A 15,476-nucleotide genomic window follows, 5' to 3' on the forward strand; every position below is an offset into this window, starting at 1 on the left:
TTCCGCTCTCTCTCTATCATCTCCTGCTATGTCAAGTTGGTAAACCGAGCATGTCTGTCGGAGGCAAATCAGCTCTGGAATGGGCCCTATCGCTCTTGCTCACTCTCACTATGTAGAAGCCAAGGAAAATGCTCGAGGCTGCCTTCTTTCGTCGGGCAAAAGCATGCTAGCCGAATAGTGGCCTGATCAATTTCAAAACCGATGCGTCAAGCCGTCAATGCTCAAAGTCGGTGCTAGGTTGTCAATGCCGAGTCGTAGAGGAAAAACACCAAGAGTCGATGCCGTAAAGAGTGTTGCCAAGGCCGAGCCACCAAATCAGTGTCAAAAACGGATTCCGAGGCCGCCTCCCTCGTCGCAGATGGGAGTCTCGAATGCCGGAGCAGAACAACACAATTGAGTCGATGTTGGGTGATGCCCGGGCTTACCTGCCACTTGTGTTCGCACACGCCTATGTATGTGTGCATGAGTGTACACCAAGAGTGCTCTCTCTGTCTCTCTCTACCTCTCTTTCAGGCTTGTCGTGCCTTTCATGTCGCTTATTCTCTTGTTTTCTCTTTCTCTTACTCCCTTTCTGAGAGGAGATCTCTCTCTTTCTCATCTGGTGTGTGTAAATGGGGGCTTGATTGCCATAAATGTGGGCATTGCTCGCTGATTCGACTTCCCTCAATGTCAAAAACTTGCTTCGTGCTTCTTACAAGTGTCGAGACCTGTCGTTTTCCTACTGGATATCTGATTGCCATTGGTGGCTCTTTAGGAGATACATATGTGTGGTTGGTTCAAGTTGTCGGATACACTCTCATCATCTACTTTGTGTGGTCATTTGTTGAAGAGTCTAGCATCTTGAGTTCACACACATCACGTCTGCACCATCCTTGCACAGTTAAGCCTCGACACCCCCATTGTATCCAGGAGTTCTAGGGCTGGAGTTGAGTGTGTTTCCATGCTAGATTCTGTATTGGTTTCTTTGAGTTAGTTGATTTTTATGTCGTTTATGTTCCAGTGCTGAGTCTTGTTGTTGTTACTCTGTTATTCATTGTCTTCTGTGTTTTCATTTTGAGTAGTGAGATCTCAAGCACATTGCACTGAGGAGCACCCACTATAGAGAGAACAACACATTACCTTTGTTGCAGGGGCTCTCATTTTTGGCACACTCGATGGGACCTCAAATGAAGAATCACTCCGTCAAGAGTCAAATCGAGGCGTCTGTGCGAATCTGCTCATTTTGACAAGTGTGGTCTAGCTTCAGCTTTGCCATTACAAAGAGGATGCCGGTCTAGGAGGGACTCTTTATTTGCCATGAGATTATGGAGGTGATTAACATTTTGACAAATAGATGCATGCCATGTGTGCAAGAATGGTGGGTGTGAAAGAAAGGTGTAAGAGTGGTCAAAGGATGCCCCTTTTCCGCCAAAAAGGGAATGGACAACTTTATGATTTTCAGCCTTCCATAAGTCCTACATATGACCTCTGATTTGAGTGGAGATTGTAGATCTAAAATCTACACGCCGAGCTCTTTCCATAGATATGTTACATAATATAGTTTTGCCCACTAGATTTTAAATTTCATTTGGGGGGGAAAATTTGAATTCAAATGAACTAGTTGTTTTGCCTGTTTAAATTGAAAAGTTGTCCTTTGATTGCTTTATTAATACTAAAGGTTTGACTCCTTTAAACTGCCAAATAAAGAGGCCCTCCTAGAGTCCATCCTCTTCCTAATGCTTGTCTAGCTTGGTCTACACTAGCTTCTTCCCCCTAGACCAGCTTCACCTCACCCTAGACCAGCTTCTTTGACCTATACCAGCTTTGCCTCACCCTAGAGTAGTTTGGTCTAGACTAGCTTCTTTGCCCTAGACCAGCTTCGCGTCGCCCAAGACCAGCTTCTTTTCCCTTGACTAGCTTGGTCCAGAGCAGCTTCTTCACCATAGACCAACTTGGTCTAGACTAGCTTTGCCTCATCCATCTTGGTCTAGCTGGTCTAGTCTCTTGCCCCTATTTAGCACGAGTTTTCTAGGGTCTGTTGGGGTCTGGTCTAGCGCGTCTAGACTATCCAGCAAGTTCAAGGACCTCGACACCCAGAGCTTGTTGGGTGGGTTGATGCTACTGCATGACACATACAAGGTAGTCTAAAGATCACGAAATCCCACTACTGAGCCCTTTGAAGTACTACCACAGAAAGTGTCAACCTTTTGTGCTAAGTAGAACTCCACTATCCTTATTTCCCTAACCTCCTATGCAGCTCCCTCCAATTCCTCAACTAGTTTTTAACCTCTGAGGTCATGTTCCCCAGTATAGCTCTCAACCATTGTGTAACAATGACCTCTTGAGCAGCAAGCTCATGAGAAAATATCCATGGGAGAGCTGACAAGCATTCTAGCTAAGGTGAACATCAAGTTTTTGAATTTCAAAGGTCTCTCCATAGAGGATGCCGATGACCATGCTCAGAGATTTGTATCCCTATGTAGGGGTCGTGGCCTCAATAGAGAAGATGCCTATTTAGTACTCTCCCCATCCACCTTGGATGGCTTAGCAGTAGACAAATGGTTCAATCAATTTGCAGAGAACTCTTTTACGACTTGGGCCACATTATGACAGCATTTTTGTGAAGCTTTCGGACCAGGGGACTTCCAAGAGAAGGTTCTAGACGAGTTGGCCAACCTGGTGCTCTAGCCACATGAGACTTTTGTAGAACTCATGACTAGAACCAAGTCTCTAGTCTCGCTAAGCTTCCTCAATAACCAGGTGAATTGATGATTAAGAAGTGGGTGGAGAAGGCTCTTCCCAAAAACTCTCAGCAAAAACTCTGAGACAGTCTCTAAATTGATGCCACTTTGGAGGAGTTTGTCATAGCTGCTTCGCAGATAGAAGGGGCTAGGAAGCTATTCACCAACCCCACTCAGGTAGAGACCACCTTAATCTTTTTGGAAAGTCCTTCTGATCCTTTGATGTCTTTATGCAGGGAACTCAAAGCCCTGAAGCTACAACGAGCTCTTCAATAGGAAAGATCTTTCTCTCTTCAACAGAAGAAGCCTCCACATCACCAGACTTTGGACCAGATCAAGCGTGAGATAGGGGAGCTCAGGTCTCAGCAGAAGACTAAGGCTATGGTAGGGTGTAGCTCATGCAGCTCTCCATGGCACACTCCACAAGAATGTGCCCTTCGGGCTTAGTGCCACTTCTATGAAATGTCTAGACATGAGGACAAGGATTGCTACTACCTCAAGGGATTGCAAAAAATACAACAAAGTCTTGGTCCTACTCTTCAACAATGGTTCGCACTTGCATCCAACATGGTTTCCCCCTATGGCCATCCAAACCACATGCCACCATCGCTGAAAACCCCTCCTATATAAGATATGTAGAGCACTTTTCCCTCTCAGAGCTTTTATCATGCAAATGCTCCCTCAGCCCCTCAAAGCTTCTTCGCCTACACCTCCACCTCTGTGCACCGGGTGCTGTAGATAGATGTGAATTTTTGGAGTAATGGCCTTGCAGTTATTCAATTGATTTACCCTAGAGCAGGTACTAATGGCGAGAACCTCCCAGTGCAACCATCAAAGTCCTATATGATATCACATCCCACTGCTCCCCTCATTGACTATAGAAGCCCTCATTGCACGGTGTCCATCTTGGGGTGGAAATTCCGAGGAGTGATAATGATGGTGGATCTGGCATCATCTTGATGCCTAAGTTCACTATGTTGGCTTAAGGTTTGCACCCTACATGACCTGCTCTCTTCACAGTGACGTTGGGCGACCATTGGACAGTCTATCCATTGGTCATAGTGGACAAGGTGCCTCTGCAAATAAAGACTTCACCTTTAGCTTGGATTTTTTTGTGGTTCGTCTTCCCCAGGTTGGGGGAATATTTCCTTTGCTCATCGGTAGACCATCTCTACGACACACTAAAGCACTGCATGATTGGGGAGATGATGCAATGTGGATACGCACTCTTGGCTCCCCAATGCAACCCATTCGCCTAGAAGGAGGCATGGATCCCGTAGTGCAACATAGTTCTTTGACAATGGAAACCCACCTTGAATTAGAACAACCTACTCCACTTGAAAGGTCAGAAGAAGACCTATTGTAGTGGTTGGAAGCTACCAAGTCTATGCCTTGTTATGGAGTCTCTATTCAATCTTTGCCCAAGGAAACAATACCTGATCCCAATGAGCCACATGAGCCAACAACAATTGTGGAGGATCTACTACAGTCCACACACAACTCAACCTTAGTCCCATCTGTGTCAGACTTTTTGATCAAGCCAAAATTCTTCTCTGTGCCTGCTGTACTACCCTTCACCAAGCTTCTTCAAGGAGGTTTAGCGCAAAAAGATGTTGATTTCAAAGTATAGGACCTATCTCATGATGTTTCTCTACTCCTAGACGTGGGAACTTCTTCACCTGCAATGAAATATTCAGTAACGCCATCTAGAGACCCAAAAAAGGGATCAAACTTTGGTGTTTCTGATTCCTACCCCTCACTGCTAGACAAGATGCAGATAAAAAAGTCTTATATTTCATGGTCTGTGTCACATAAGATAGGATAGACTCACTCAAAGTTAGAGCAAAGTCAAACACTCATGACTTTGAAAGAGATTGGTTCCTCAAACCTTTAGGAAGACTAGTAAGTGTACGGCTATCTTGGCCTGTCTAGGATAGGCATACCACAAATGGTGTGTTTCCTTCAAAATCTGGAAAAGGTCAGCTTGCTCCACCATTGCACTATGTGCATACTATGAAGTCCCTTACCCCACCCCCTAGCTCTCCCCTCCTCATCCCTCGCCCCTCACTACAGTTTCTTGTTCTTATCCACCCCCCTCATCTCTTGCCCCTACCCACCCCGCTCATCCCTTGTCCCTACCCACCCTTTCCGCGACCGTACCCACCCCCCCTCACCCCTAATCCCTACCCACTTTTGCGCTACCCCTACCCACCCCCTCACCATTCGTCTCCCCTACCCTCACACCCTCTCATCCCTACCCTCCAATGGTCACATAGAACCGGCTTTAGTGTATTTTCCAAGAAAGAAAAGCAAAAATTCCAAGCCAGTCTCCTTGAAGAAAACTGGCTAAATTTGGTGCGCCTTCTTTGGTTTCTGCTCTATATCAGCCTATCTCATTGTGGCAGGTTGTCTACTTCTTCCTCATATTTTGTAAATACAACATCTCATTATTTATTCTCCACAGAGCTCCAATCGGGCTGATTTCATTTTCCTGCTAGTTCCAGTATTCTTTGCTAGTTTCATTGCTCATTACATTGTCAGCCCCATTGACTCCATTGAGGCATGTCATGACAGTAGCCCGTTTCAAAAATAGCTCATTGTTTGAACGAGGAGTCTTCACCTCAAAAAATGTTAGAGAAAATTAACTTCCCAACTATCTCCAATATGGGTTTGCAACACTGAGAACATTGGATGACTGAGAAGTTGCTGTAGAATGCTCCATTGAAGACCCTGGAAAAGCCTCCTGCTCATCAATGTCACCATCCTCTTGCACTAGTGCCATCCTTTTTTGCAATTTTCTTTGTTCCCTCTTCATTGCAGCCCAGTAGTTTTGTACACTCGATAGAAGATCTCTTGGGATATGCTGGGTAGCAGATAATGGAGGAAGGTAAAGGGGGTTTGTACTGCCAGTATCAGTATTATGTGACTCCATGTGGAACGTGAGAGGATGCTATTGACACGAAAATGAAGACATTCAAAACAATGTCATAGTACTCTGAGAGAGAGAGAGAGAGAGATAGATAGATAGATAGATAGTTCTATCATCGTCCTTGGAGGTCAAATATGACCTATGGGACCAAATGAACATGTCACGTGGTGTGAGTGGAGTTCATAAGTGACTCTCGATGCTCAAAAATTGCTGAAATGAGCGTCGCAATAGAGAGTCCACATCGTGGTTGGGAGAGGAAGGTATGTAGGGAGAGATCATGGCTGAATATATGGGGAAAAGAGGACCTAATGTGGTCAAAATCTGAGCACTCAAGTAGTGTGTGGTACTCACTCTCTCGCACTTGACGAGGGCATAAGGTGCAAAGTCGATGACACTCCTCGTCAGTGCCCCAACGTCCTGTCTCGCAGCGTAGAGAATGGGAGCTAAGACGAATGGAGGCAATGGTGCGGATCGCACTCAACGGGATGGACTCAAGGATGTAGGAATGGGTTCGGTTACCTCGTTCCGAGAAGAAGAGAGATTTGTAGTTTGGGGCAACGTGTGTGGTGTAATGGCTGAAGCGAGAACCTCCGGATTTCTCCCAAGCCGTGATACATTGGCGTTGTAAGAAGGACTCATTAACTTGGGAGTCGATCGACGCATCCTTGACCAAGTGACATGCATCCCATCTTCCAAACCATTTCTTGATATCAAGCATCCACCCCGAACTTAGTATTTTGCTCTTGCATGTCTTTTGAACCATTTGACTTGCTTCATATGCAATTCTAGGAAGTCCATGCAAAGGGCTACGTTGTGTCTTACGCATGTACTCCATAACCCTTTGCATGCCCAAGACCTCAATGGGAAGCAATCCGGACTCAAGAAGTAACAGCATGTAGGGTGTTTGTGTCTTGACTTGGAGAAAGTTGGTGAGAAAACGCTTTTGGACATTCTCAAACTCTTTCCAAGTAGACTTTCCGATGCTTCCACCCCACACCTCCACTCCATAAAGAAGCACCGGTGTCACCAATGTGTCAAAGAGGTACTTTTTGAGAGCCCAACACTTGATCTCTCCTGCATTGCACATGTTCTCAAATGCATAATAGGCCCTCTTTCCGGCTTCCAAGCGACGCATTGCACAATCCTTCCATTTATGATTGGATGGAACCTCAAGGCCAAGGTACTTGAAGTGATCTACCACTTCAAGTTTCTCATTGTTATATACAATGCATGGATTTTCATCATTGAGGGTCTTTACAAGCATAACCTTGGTTTTGGATCCATTCACGATCAGCCCGCTATGTAGGCAAAAGCGTTCCAAGACACTCATAAGCTTTTGTGCATCTTCTAAGGTATGTGCCAAGAGCACTACATCATCGGCATAAAGCAAAAGCATGATCACCGCATTTCCAATCTTAACCTCTTCTATGCCTTCTTGCTGCATAAAGTCAAGAACCATGCATTCCAATTCATCAATGAGTAGCCCAAAGAGGGTTGGGGAAAGTGGGCATCCTTGTTTGACACCAATAGTGCTTGCAAAAAATTCTGAAATTCCATCTCCCATACGTAATCGACATATCACTTTTTGGTAGATGCGAAAGACTGTCTGCATAAATTCTCTCGGCACTTGAAGGCTTTGCATACGTCTCCAAAGATTTCCTCGCGGTACCATGTCAAAAGCTTTCTTGAAATCCACAAAGCAACAATACAACTTTTTTCCTTTCAATCCAGACGCTTCCATAAGAACTCGAAGAGTGACAAGGTGATCAATAGTGCTATGATGCTTTCGAAAACCTGCTTGGCCAAGTACACGTTTGCCATTCTTTTCAGCCCATTCAATTATCTTCATCTCCATGATACATCCAAATAACTTTGCCATTAAAGAACCAACCATTATAGTGCGATAGTTGTTCACATTGTTTACATCTCCTCCTTTGTGCAAAGGTTTGATCCAATTTGCACTCCAATCATGAGGCATGCCATACTGAAGTGCAAGGTTAAACATATCGCATATCCAATATCGTGTTGTCTTGCTTGTCCATTTAATCATTTCAGCCTTGACACCTTGAAGGTCACCTACCTTACGAGTAGCAAGTTTCTCAAGCGCGCGGCATACATCTTCAATGGTAAAGAACGGAGACATAAACGGAAGGGAGCTAGAACGCTCCATCTTATCAACATTGGGTTGCTCATAGAGATTCTTACAATGCATATACATATCCTCAAGAGTCAAGTCACCAAAGCTCTCAACGCGCTTGCCTTTTAGATTTTGCCAAAACTTGCCACATGCATGTGCTTTCTCTTGTGCTAAAAGAAGTTCTTTTTCGACTTCCCACCTTCTCCTCTTCTTTTGAACAAGTGATTTGTATGTGTGTGAACATTCCAAGTAAACTTCCTTGTCTTTGATTGCATCCAATCTTAGAAAGTGTTTTCGGGCTTGACTACATTCCATGTCAAACCATTTCTTCTTGGTGCTACCCTTCTTAGACCTTTTGCAAGACATGTGTTTCACCGAAAAGAATTCATTCGCACAAGAGAAAATTACTTCTTTGAAAACTTTCCACTTGCATTCTAATGTTGGGATCTCTTGATGCTCTATCATGCTTAACATTTGGTCCACCATATCAACATATATAAGTGCTCGTTTTAAGTCTAGACATAGGTACAAATGATTCACATCATGATTGGAGGCTACATGCTCGGGCCGTTTACCACACTTGAGGTCAATACATAACATCCTATGATCCGATTCTGGATTCCATTCACCAAGTGTAAAGCTTTGTATGCATTCTAGAGTGGCTTCCGAGAACAACATATAGTCAATCACGCTAGCACCGTTGTGCTTTCTACATGTAAAGTCATTGGTGCCTTGCCATAGAGATACACCATTTGCAATGAGCATTCCGGTACTATTGCACATATGTAGAAGTGACTTTCCATAGTGATCCACTTCTTTTGCATCATTAGAACTTCGATTATACATGTATGAGTCATCCATTCCTCTTGAGACATGCGGCATGTCTACTTGTTGTGTGTCGTGTTGTAGCATATTTGTGCGAGCATTCATGTCTCCAAAAACAATGACTTCACCTTGATCCTTGTAATGAGCAATGTCTTCCTCTAGTTCAACAAAGGGCTAATCTCTATCCATATTCAAGCAAGCATAAAAGTTGGAGTCATAGTGAGGAATGTAGCAACCGGCCACAAACATGACTTGACCATTTGGTGGGCTGATTTTCAGCCATAAGTAGCGTTTATACTTATCTTCTTTGACAATGGAAACATCTTTCAAACCCTTTTTGGTCATACATGCTACGCCTCCTTGGCCTCTTCGTTGGTTTGCATTTTTGGCCCACATCAAAGAATGCACATCGTATTTGTCAAATCCAAGAATTCGTTGCGCATCATGCTCCCATGTTTCGACAAGAAGTATCACATCGGAGTCATTGGTAAGCTCATCAATGCCAATTCCCGCATTCCATGGATACCCGTTACAATTCCAAAAGCTTATTCGCAAGCGTGAGTTGGTCTCATAGATCATGTGTCCCTATTTGTTGGGTGGACTTGCATCCTCCTTAAGTGGCTTTTCTTCTTGAGGTGATACCTTAACCTTCTTGCTTCTTTCCTCATATGCTTTGCGACGTAAATTTTGTTGCATAATAGTGCGATCCTCATATACATTACAACCTGTTCCTTTGAGGTAGATCCAACCATTGTCAAGGATGATCTTTCTCTTTACCTCATCAGCCATGGTACATACAATAGGTCTTTCTCCCGAGCAAGGGACTCCTTGTTTTCCAACTCGATGTGCACCATAAGCCATGATTCCTGACATGCCAAAGTGTGTTGCAAAAAACTCTTCAATAGCAACTGCAAGAGATTGGGGTGTTTCCATGCTTTCTTCCTTGATTCCATGAATGACGATGTTCTTTGAGCATTTTTTTCGTTCGTGCAATTCTTGAGTGTCCACATTCTCTACATTCTTTGCTTGGACAACGGCTTGCGTGATAGGAGATGTAGAAACCACATTATCCTTACATATATCAGCCCATGATTTGGATGCATTTCTCATCTCACATACATCATGTCGTATTGTATCTATTGTTTCCTCTTTCAATACATGATCACTCTCAACTTTGCTCAAGCGCTCTTTCAATACATTCATGTCAACAAGAGAGCGTTTACATTCTTGAACTTCATTCTCAAGATGCATGAAGCGTGTTGTTTGCATTTCAAGAACCTTCTTGAGGTGCTCATCCTCCACAACGAGAACTCTTAAAGTACCATTCTCCATTGCAAGTGCGCGCAACTCTTCACCTTGTTTGCTGACGGTTTCTTGTAACGAGATCAAGTAAGCCATGATCATTGCTTCCATTGTTGTAGATGATGTGGTTGGATTAGCATCCAAATTCCTTGGAGATTTTGCATCATTCTCCATGGCGAGTGTGGCTTTTCCACCCTTGCGAGTTTTGTCTGACATTGCCTTCAAGTCGGCAACAAAAACGCAAAGTTTTGACAGTTCTTTCAGTTCTGAGATGCTGTTATAGCAAAGCTTTCCATTACACAGAAAAATTCAGTCTTTACATCAATGCATAGAGGGCTTCGTGCTCTTTGATTGAGGCTATAGATCACCTAAATCGGAGTTCGGATGAGCAAGTTATGGTCAAAAGAGTGAACTGCTTTCTACTAAGTCAAAAAACGGCTGAGAGAGAGAGAGAGAGAGAGAGAGAGAGAGAGCACTGAGCCCGCAACCCTACAGATGCTGCACGAGCCCGAAAATGAAGGCTATGGACAGAGAGAGGGGGGGAGAGAGAGAATGGGCACAAGAGGCGGAAGGACCCATTGAGGAAACGCTGCAGAGAGCCCAGAGGCGTGGCGGCAAGAGGTAATTTAAATGTGTAGGCAGTTTGCTACTTCAAAATTTAGTATTAACATGAAATGTAATTTCCAGCCCGCCTACCAACCTCTCAGCCAAAAAGATTTTATCTTTCCTTTACATAAAATTCAAATGAACAACCCACCACCCATTTCATCTCCTCCCAAAGGAGTGTCCAAGACACTCCTTTTTGGTACCACCTAAACATGCTATCACCCAACAAGTGATAGTTATTTCATTGCTATAACTTTTCTATCTAAAGAGTCTCTCTTTAGCTATTGGTGATGGCACTTCTGATGCTACAAGGGCAACCATCGACAACTCGAGAAACATGGAGGAAGCAAAATAACACGTGGCATAAGCAGAGTAGGGCAGTTATGCCTTCGCCATCTCATGACCGCTTGATCAAAAACAAAGAGAAGGATTTTGCTTGCATGCCTTCCCGATGCACATTGGCTAGGTGTTACTAGTAATGGTGTAGGTAGATGATGATGTGGCTCATGTGCTTTCTCTTCTCTTCTCAACCCTTGAAGACTTTCCATTTTCATCATTCTCTTTGAAGCCTCACCGTGTTTGAAGATTATTCATTATTTTCTTTTGGAATTACAATTCTTTTGCTAGGCTTCTCCATTTTTATCAAAATTGTGGGGACCTAGTAGATGCTTCTTCAAATGAAAATTTGGAGAATGTTGTATAATATTCAAAATGGGCTCTTTGTGCTTAGTTTCAATAAGTGTTCATGGTGAATGTAGTACAAAGTCTATGGAATGCTACTTTGAAAATGGTGCAACACAACACATTATATCTTTCATGATTTGTTGCTTGTTTTGACACAATTTGTAGGGGGAATAATGTCATGTATGCTAGCAATTCTTCTCACCCAATTAAGGACCTGGTAAGATAACAAGTGATAGTTCTTTCAGACTTACTAATACTTTATATGTATCAGGGATCAAGAAGAATCTTTAGACTTACCAATAGTTTATATGTATCAGGGATCAATCCCTTTAGATTTCCTAATACTTTTTATGTATTAAGGATCAAGAAGAATCTGTAGTCTAAATCTACACTTGCAGAAATTGACCTTGTAGTGAGATTTGGGGATAATAGATGTAATATATGCATGATACTACGATGTTGGCCAATACTTAATTTGATAGTTTGTATAAGCTCAATTTTATAATAAATATGTCAAAATTTTGGCATGTGTGTTCTTAATTCTAAGGCTATTTTTGATGCAAAACTTTGGCATGCAAAATTTGTTCATCTAAATTTTTCTAGTTTGTTGCACTTTCAAAAATGTGATTTGGTTTCGTGCTTGCTCTTGCTTGAGGAAACAATGACACATGTATGGAAAGGCTATGATTTGGACTAAATGCAATGCTCTAAGTTTCTTAAGAATGGTTCTATGCTTGCTCTCCTCACTAATTATAGTGCATCCAAAGTGACGTTTGTGGTGTGGCTACTACTCCATGAGATTAGTTTCCTTTTGTGGTAATTCAAGATGAATTTTGAGACATTCACTAATCATGCATTAAGTTCAAGACTTAAAAAACTTACTTTCATGGCTTATCTACTCATCGGCAACAGAATCGTCATCTACCCTCCATCCACTGTCATTGTGCCTCTCGCCTAGCCCATGTAGGAAGAAGGAAATCTTGGTATTGCAACTTGTTCATCTCAAGAGGCTCTCTTTCGCTAATGGTGATGGCACTTTTGACACTACAAGGGTAACCATCAACAACCTGAGCAATATAATGGAGGAAGCAAAAGAACACTTGGTAGTGTCATGCAAATTTCCATTCCATGACCCGCTCAATCACAAAGAAAGAGAAGGATTTTCCTTCCAAGCCTTTTAGATGCACATTTGCTAGGTGTTAGTACTAATGGTGCATGTAGATGATGATGTCGAAGATGTGGCTCATATGTGATCTCTCTTCTTGACCCTTTGTAGACTTTTCATTTTCATTATTCTTTTCAAAGCCTCACCACCTTTGAAGGATTTTGACTATTCTCTTTTGGAATCTCGATGCTTTGCAAGGTTTCTGATTTTTTCAAAATTGTGTGGACCTACTAGATGCTTGCTTTAATGAAAATTTGGACACTGTTATATAGTATGCAGAATGGGCTTTTTGAACATGGTTTCACAATAAATGTTCATGATGAATGTAGAATAGAGTTTGTGGAGCATGTGTGATACCTTGAAAATGGTGCAACCATGCACATTACATCTTTTCATGTTTTGTTACTTGTTTTTGTGACGATTTATTGAGGGACTAATGTCACATGTGCAAGCAATGCTTCTCGTCCAATTAAGGACTTGGTAAGATAGCAAGTGATAGTTCTTTTAGTGCTACATCTTGTCTATCAAAAGTGGCTCTCTTTAGCTATTGGTGATGGATCTCTTTTGCTAGTTTGTTGCACTTTCAAATTAAATGTGATATGGCTTATTCCTTGCTCTTTCAACTTGAGGAAACAATGACACATGCATGGAAAGGCTATAATTTAGGCAACATGCAATGTGCTAAGTCTCTTAAGAATGGTTCTGTGTGTTGTGGCTATCCTCACTAATTATAGCGTGTCTAAAGTGATGTTTGTGGTCCAATGTGGGCATACATCAGATATTGGGAGCAATATTTATATATTTTCAAATGTAGTAAGAATATCTCAAGGTATGTATGTGTGTATCTAGTGTTGAAGGCAAAGTCAAAAGTGTTCATATGCTCTATTCTGATTGAGGAGGGCCCGAGTCTATGTTATTAATGGAGAAATTCATTTTGGTGAGTGATTGAAAAAAGCACCGATGTGTTGTGCCACACACCCCTCAGAAAAATGACATTAATGAGGAGAAAAACATGTCATAGAGATCATAAAATGCATGGTCAAAAGCTAGATGTGTTTTGGCTTGAGGATATTAGATGTGTATTGATATGTATTAAACAGGTGTGCAATGAAGCAATATAGTATTCCATGAGGACATTCCATTTGGATCTTGACATGCAGGCAAGAAGCCAACTATAGTAGTTCCTCGGACATCTTTGGCTGTGTGGCTTATGGTTTAATGCATGATAAATTCATAGCCAAAAAATTGGATGTTAAGCCAATGCAATATAGTTTTATTGGTTATTGATCAGAAAGAAAAGGATAGAGTTTGTATCATTTGCAAACTAAGGGAAAAGTGATTTGACAAGATTTGGTTGGAAGATGCAGTTCAATCTTTATTTGCATACACCATGGAAACAGATGTGAGCTCAAAGAATGTGTATGATCCATCATTGGCTTTGTTTAATGGTGGGAGTATAGATGTAACTCCCAATGAGGCATACATACATGAGTGCCAATGCATGCTCAATGCATCACAACTTGAAATTAGTTACGTGTGTGTGTGTGTGTGTGATGCAAGGAGACAATCAACAATTAATTGTAATTAACCCGAGGTAGGGGTTCATGTGTAGCTCTCTCCAGGAAAATTTTAAACGATTATTCCTAGAATCATTCTTGCGATACTAAAGCCATATCACATGCCATTAGTACTATGGCTGGTGGCTACTAGTCCATGAGATTAGTTTCCTTTTGTGGTAATTCAAGATGAATTTTGAGACATTCACTTATAATCGTGCATTATTTGAAAATTTCAACAACTTACTTTCATCGCTTATCTACTCATCGGCCACAGAATCTCCGTCTATCCTACATCCATTGTCACTAATTAAGGGGGATGACAAAATTACTGCCACAAAAATCAACGTTGTATATTGCTTTATCATGAGTTTTTACAGGCTACGAGCCACCAACGATGATGTTTGTACGCAAAATTTAAGCTGGCTGCTGTCGCCATGGCTAGCTAGTAAAGGGTTATTAATAGAGAATAAATTTAAATATTATTAATGTTGGAGGCAGCATGCACAGTTCTTCATCATGCAGCAGCTGGCGCAGATCCTGAGCCGCATGATATGCTCGCTTCCTGCACGGCCAGCTGATCTCCTTTGCTTATACCTGTTTCTTCATCATGGGCCGTCAATGGCGCCGCTGTAGAAGCAGCAGCCTGAGGGAGGGCCCACTGCACCTGGCGAAGGTAGGCCCACCGGTCCTGGGCCAGGTATACTAGTGCCATCAACGCCACCTGCACGCTAAAGGCCACGTTCACACGAAATAGGGTGCGGCCGCTGATGAGCTCCAGCACATGCAAGCCAATGAAAATATTTACAAGTGCCAACAGGATGGTCCCGGTGCCAAGGATCCAATGGGCGGCGTACCACATACCCCTCTTCCACCCAGCTCCCACATCCGGCCGCACCACCCCCAGAAACGCCACCACCAAAGGCGCCAACAGCAGAGCCAAGCCCAACCTCCCATGTGTGTGAGCAAGCCCCACCGCCCCAAACTCGGCCAAGGCCAGCCCTACCCCCCCCACCGCCAGAAGCAACCCCAAACTTTGCGCAACGATGTGACCTTTAGCTATGCGTCCGCTCAACAACGCATTACCTTCTTGGCGAGCGGTCCTCAGGAATCGGATGAGAATGACGCCAAGAGGCATGCATAGTCCCATGCCCAACCACATGAGGAGCCCATGCAGCACGATCACTTGGAGACGGTCCATGATGTGGCGATGGTGGCCTTCAGCTTCAGCAGCAGCAGCAAGTTGCGCTAAATCGGGACGACAGTGATCTGTTCACAGCTTACGCAGGGCCTTTTCGACGACGTCCTTGTGGAGCTAAACCCCATTTCTTTACATTTATATAGCTCCCGTAATCAGCGCGTAATCAAGCAGAAAAGCACGCGCTTAGGGCTACAAAAGCACACGCAGTCCTGAAACGTACCCGGCACGTTATTAAGGCCATCGGGAATCATCTAGTGGCGTAGCTGGCTTTTAAAAGCAAGAGTTTTTCACCTTCAAAAACTCAACGTTGCATTTATCAGTTTCCACCTCAAATGCAAAGCTACAATTAAT

General features: G+C 43.0%; 1 protein-coding gene across 1 annotated transcript; it reads right to left on the reverse strand.

Moving 5' to 3' along the window:
* Positions 1 to 14,441: 14,441 nt before the first annotated feature.
* Positions 14,442 to 15,074, reverse strand: LOC147427671 (cytochrome b561 domain-containing protein At2g30890-like). Its single transcript, XM_086496750.1, has one exon. The coding sequence runs from the start codon at positions 15,072 to 15,074 to the stop codon at positions 14,442 to 14,444; it is 633 nt and encodes a 210-aa protein (XP_086352876.1).
* Between the last annotated feature and the right edge of the window lie 402 nt (positions 15,075 to 15,476).

This window comes from Adiantum capillus-veneris, chromosome 23, assembly GCF_014529385.1.
Source record: "Adiantum capillus-veneris isolate H3 chromosome 23, ASM1452938v2, whole genome shotgun sequence".
NCBI classification, from domain to species: Eukaryota; Viridiplantae; Streptophyta; class Polypodiopsida; order Polypodiales; family Pteridaceae; genus Adiantum; species Adiantum capillus-veneris.

Bases quoted from the DNA above. Each gene is read 5' to 3' on its own strand.
- LOC147427671 (XM_086496750.1), bottom strand. From the start codon at position 15,074: ATGGGACTATGCATGCCTCTTGGCGTCATTCTCATCCGATTCCTGAGG.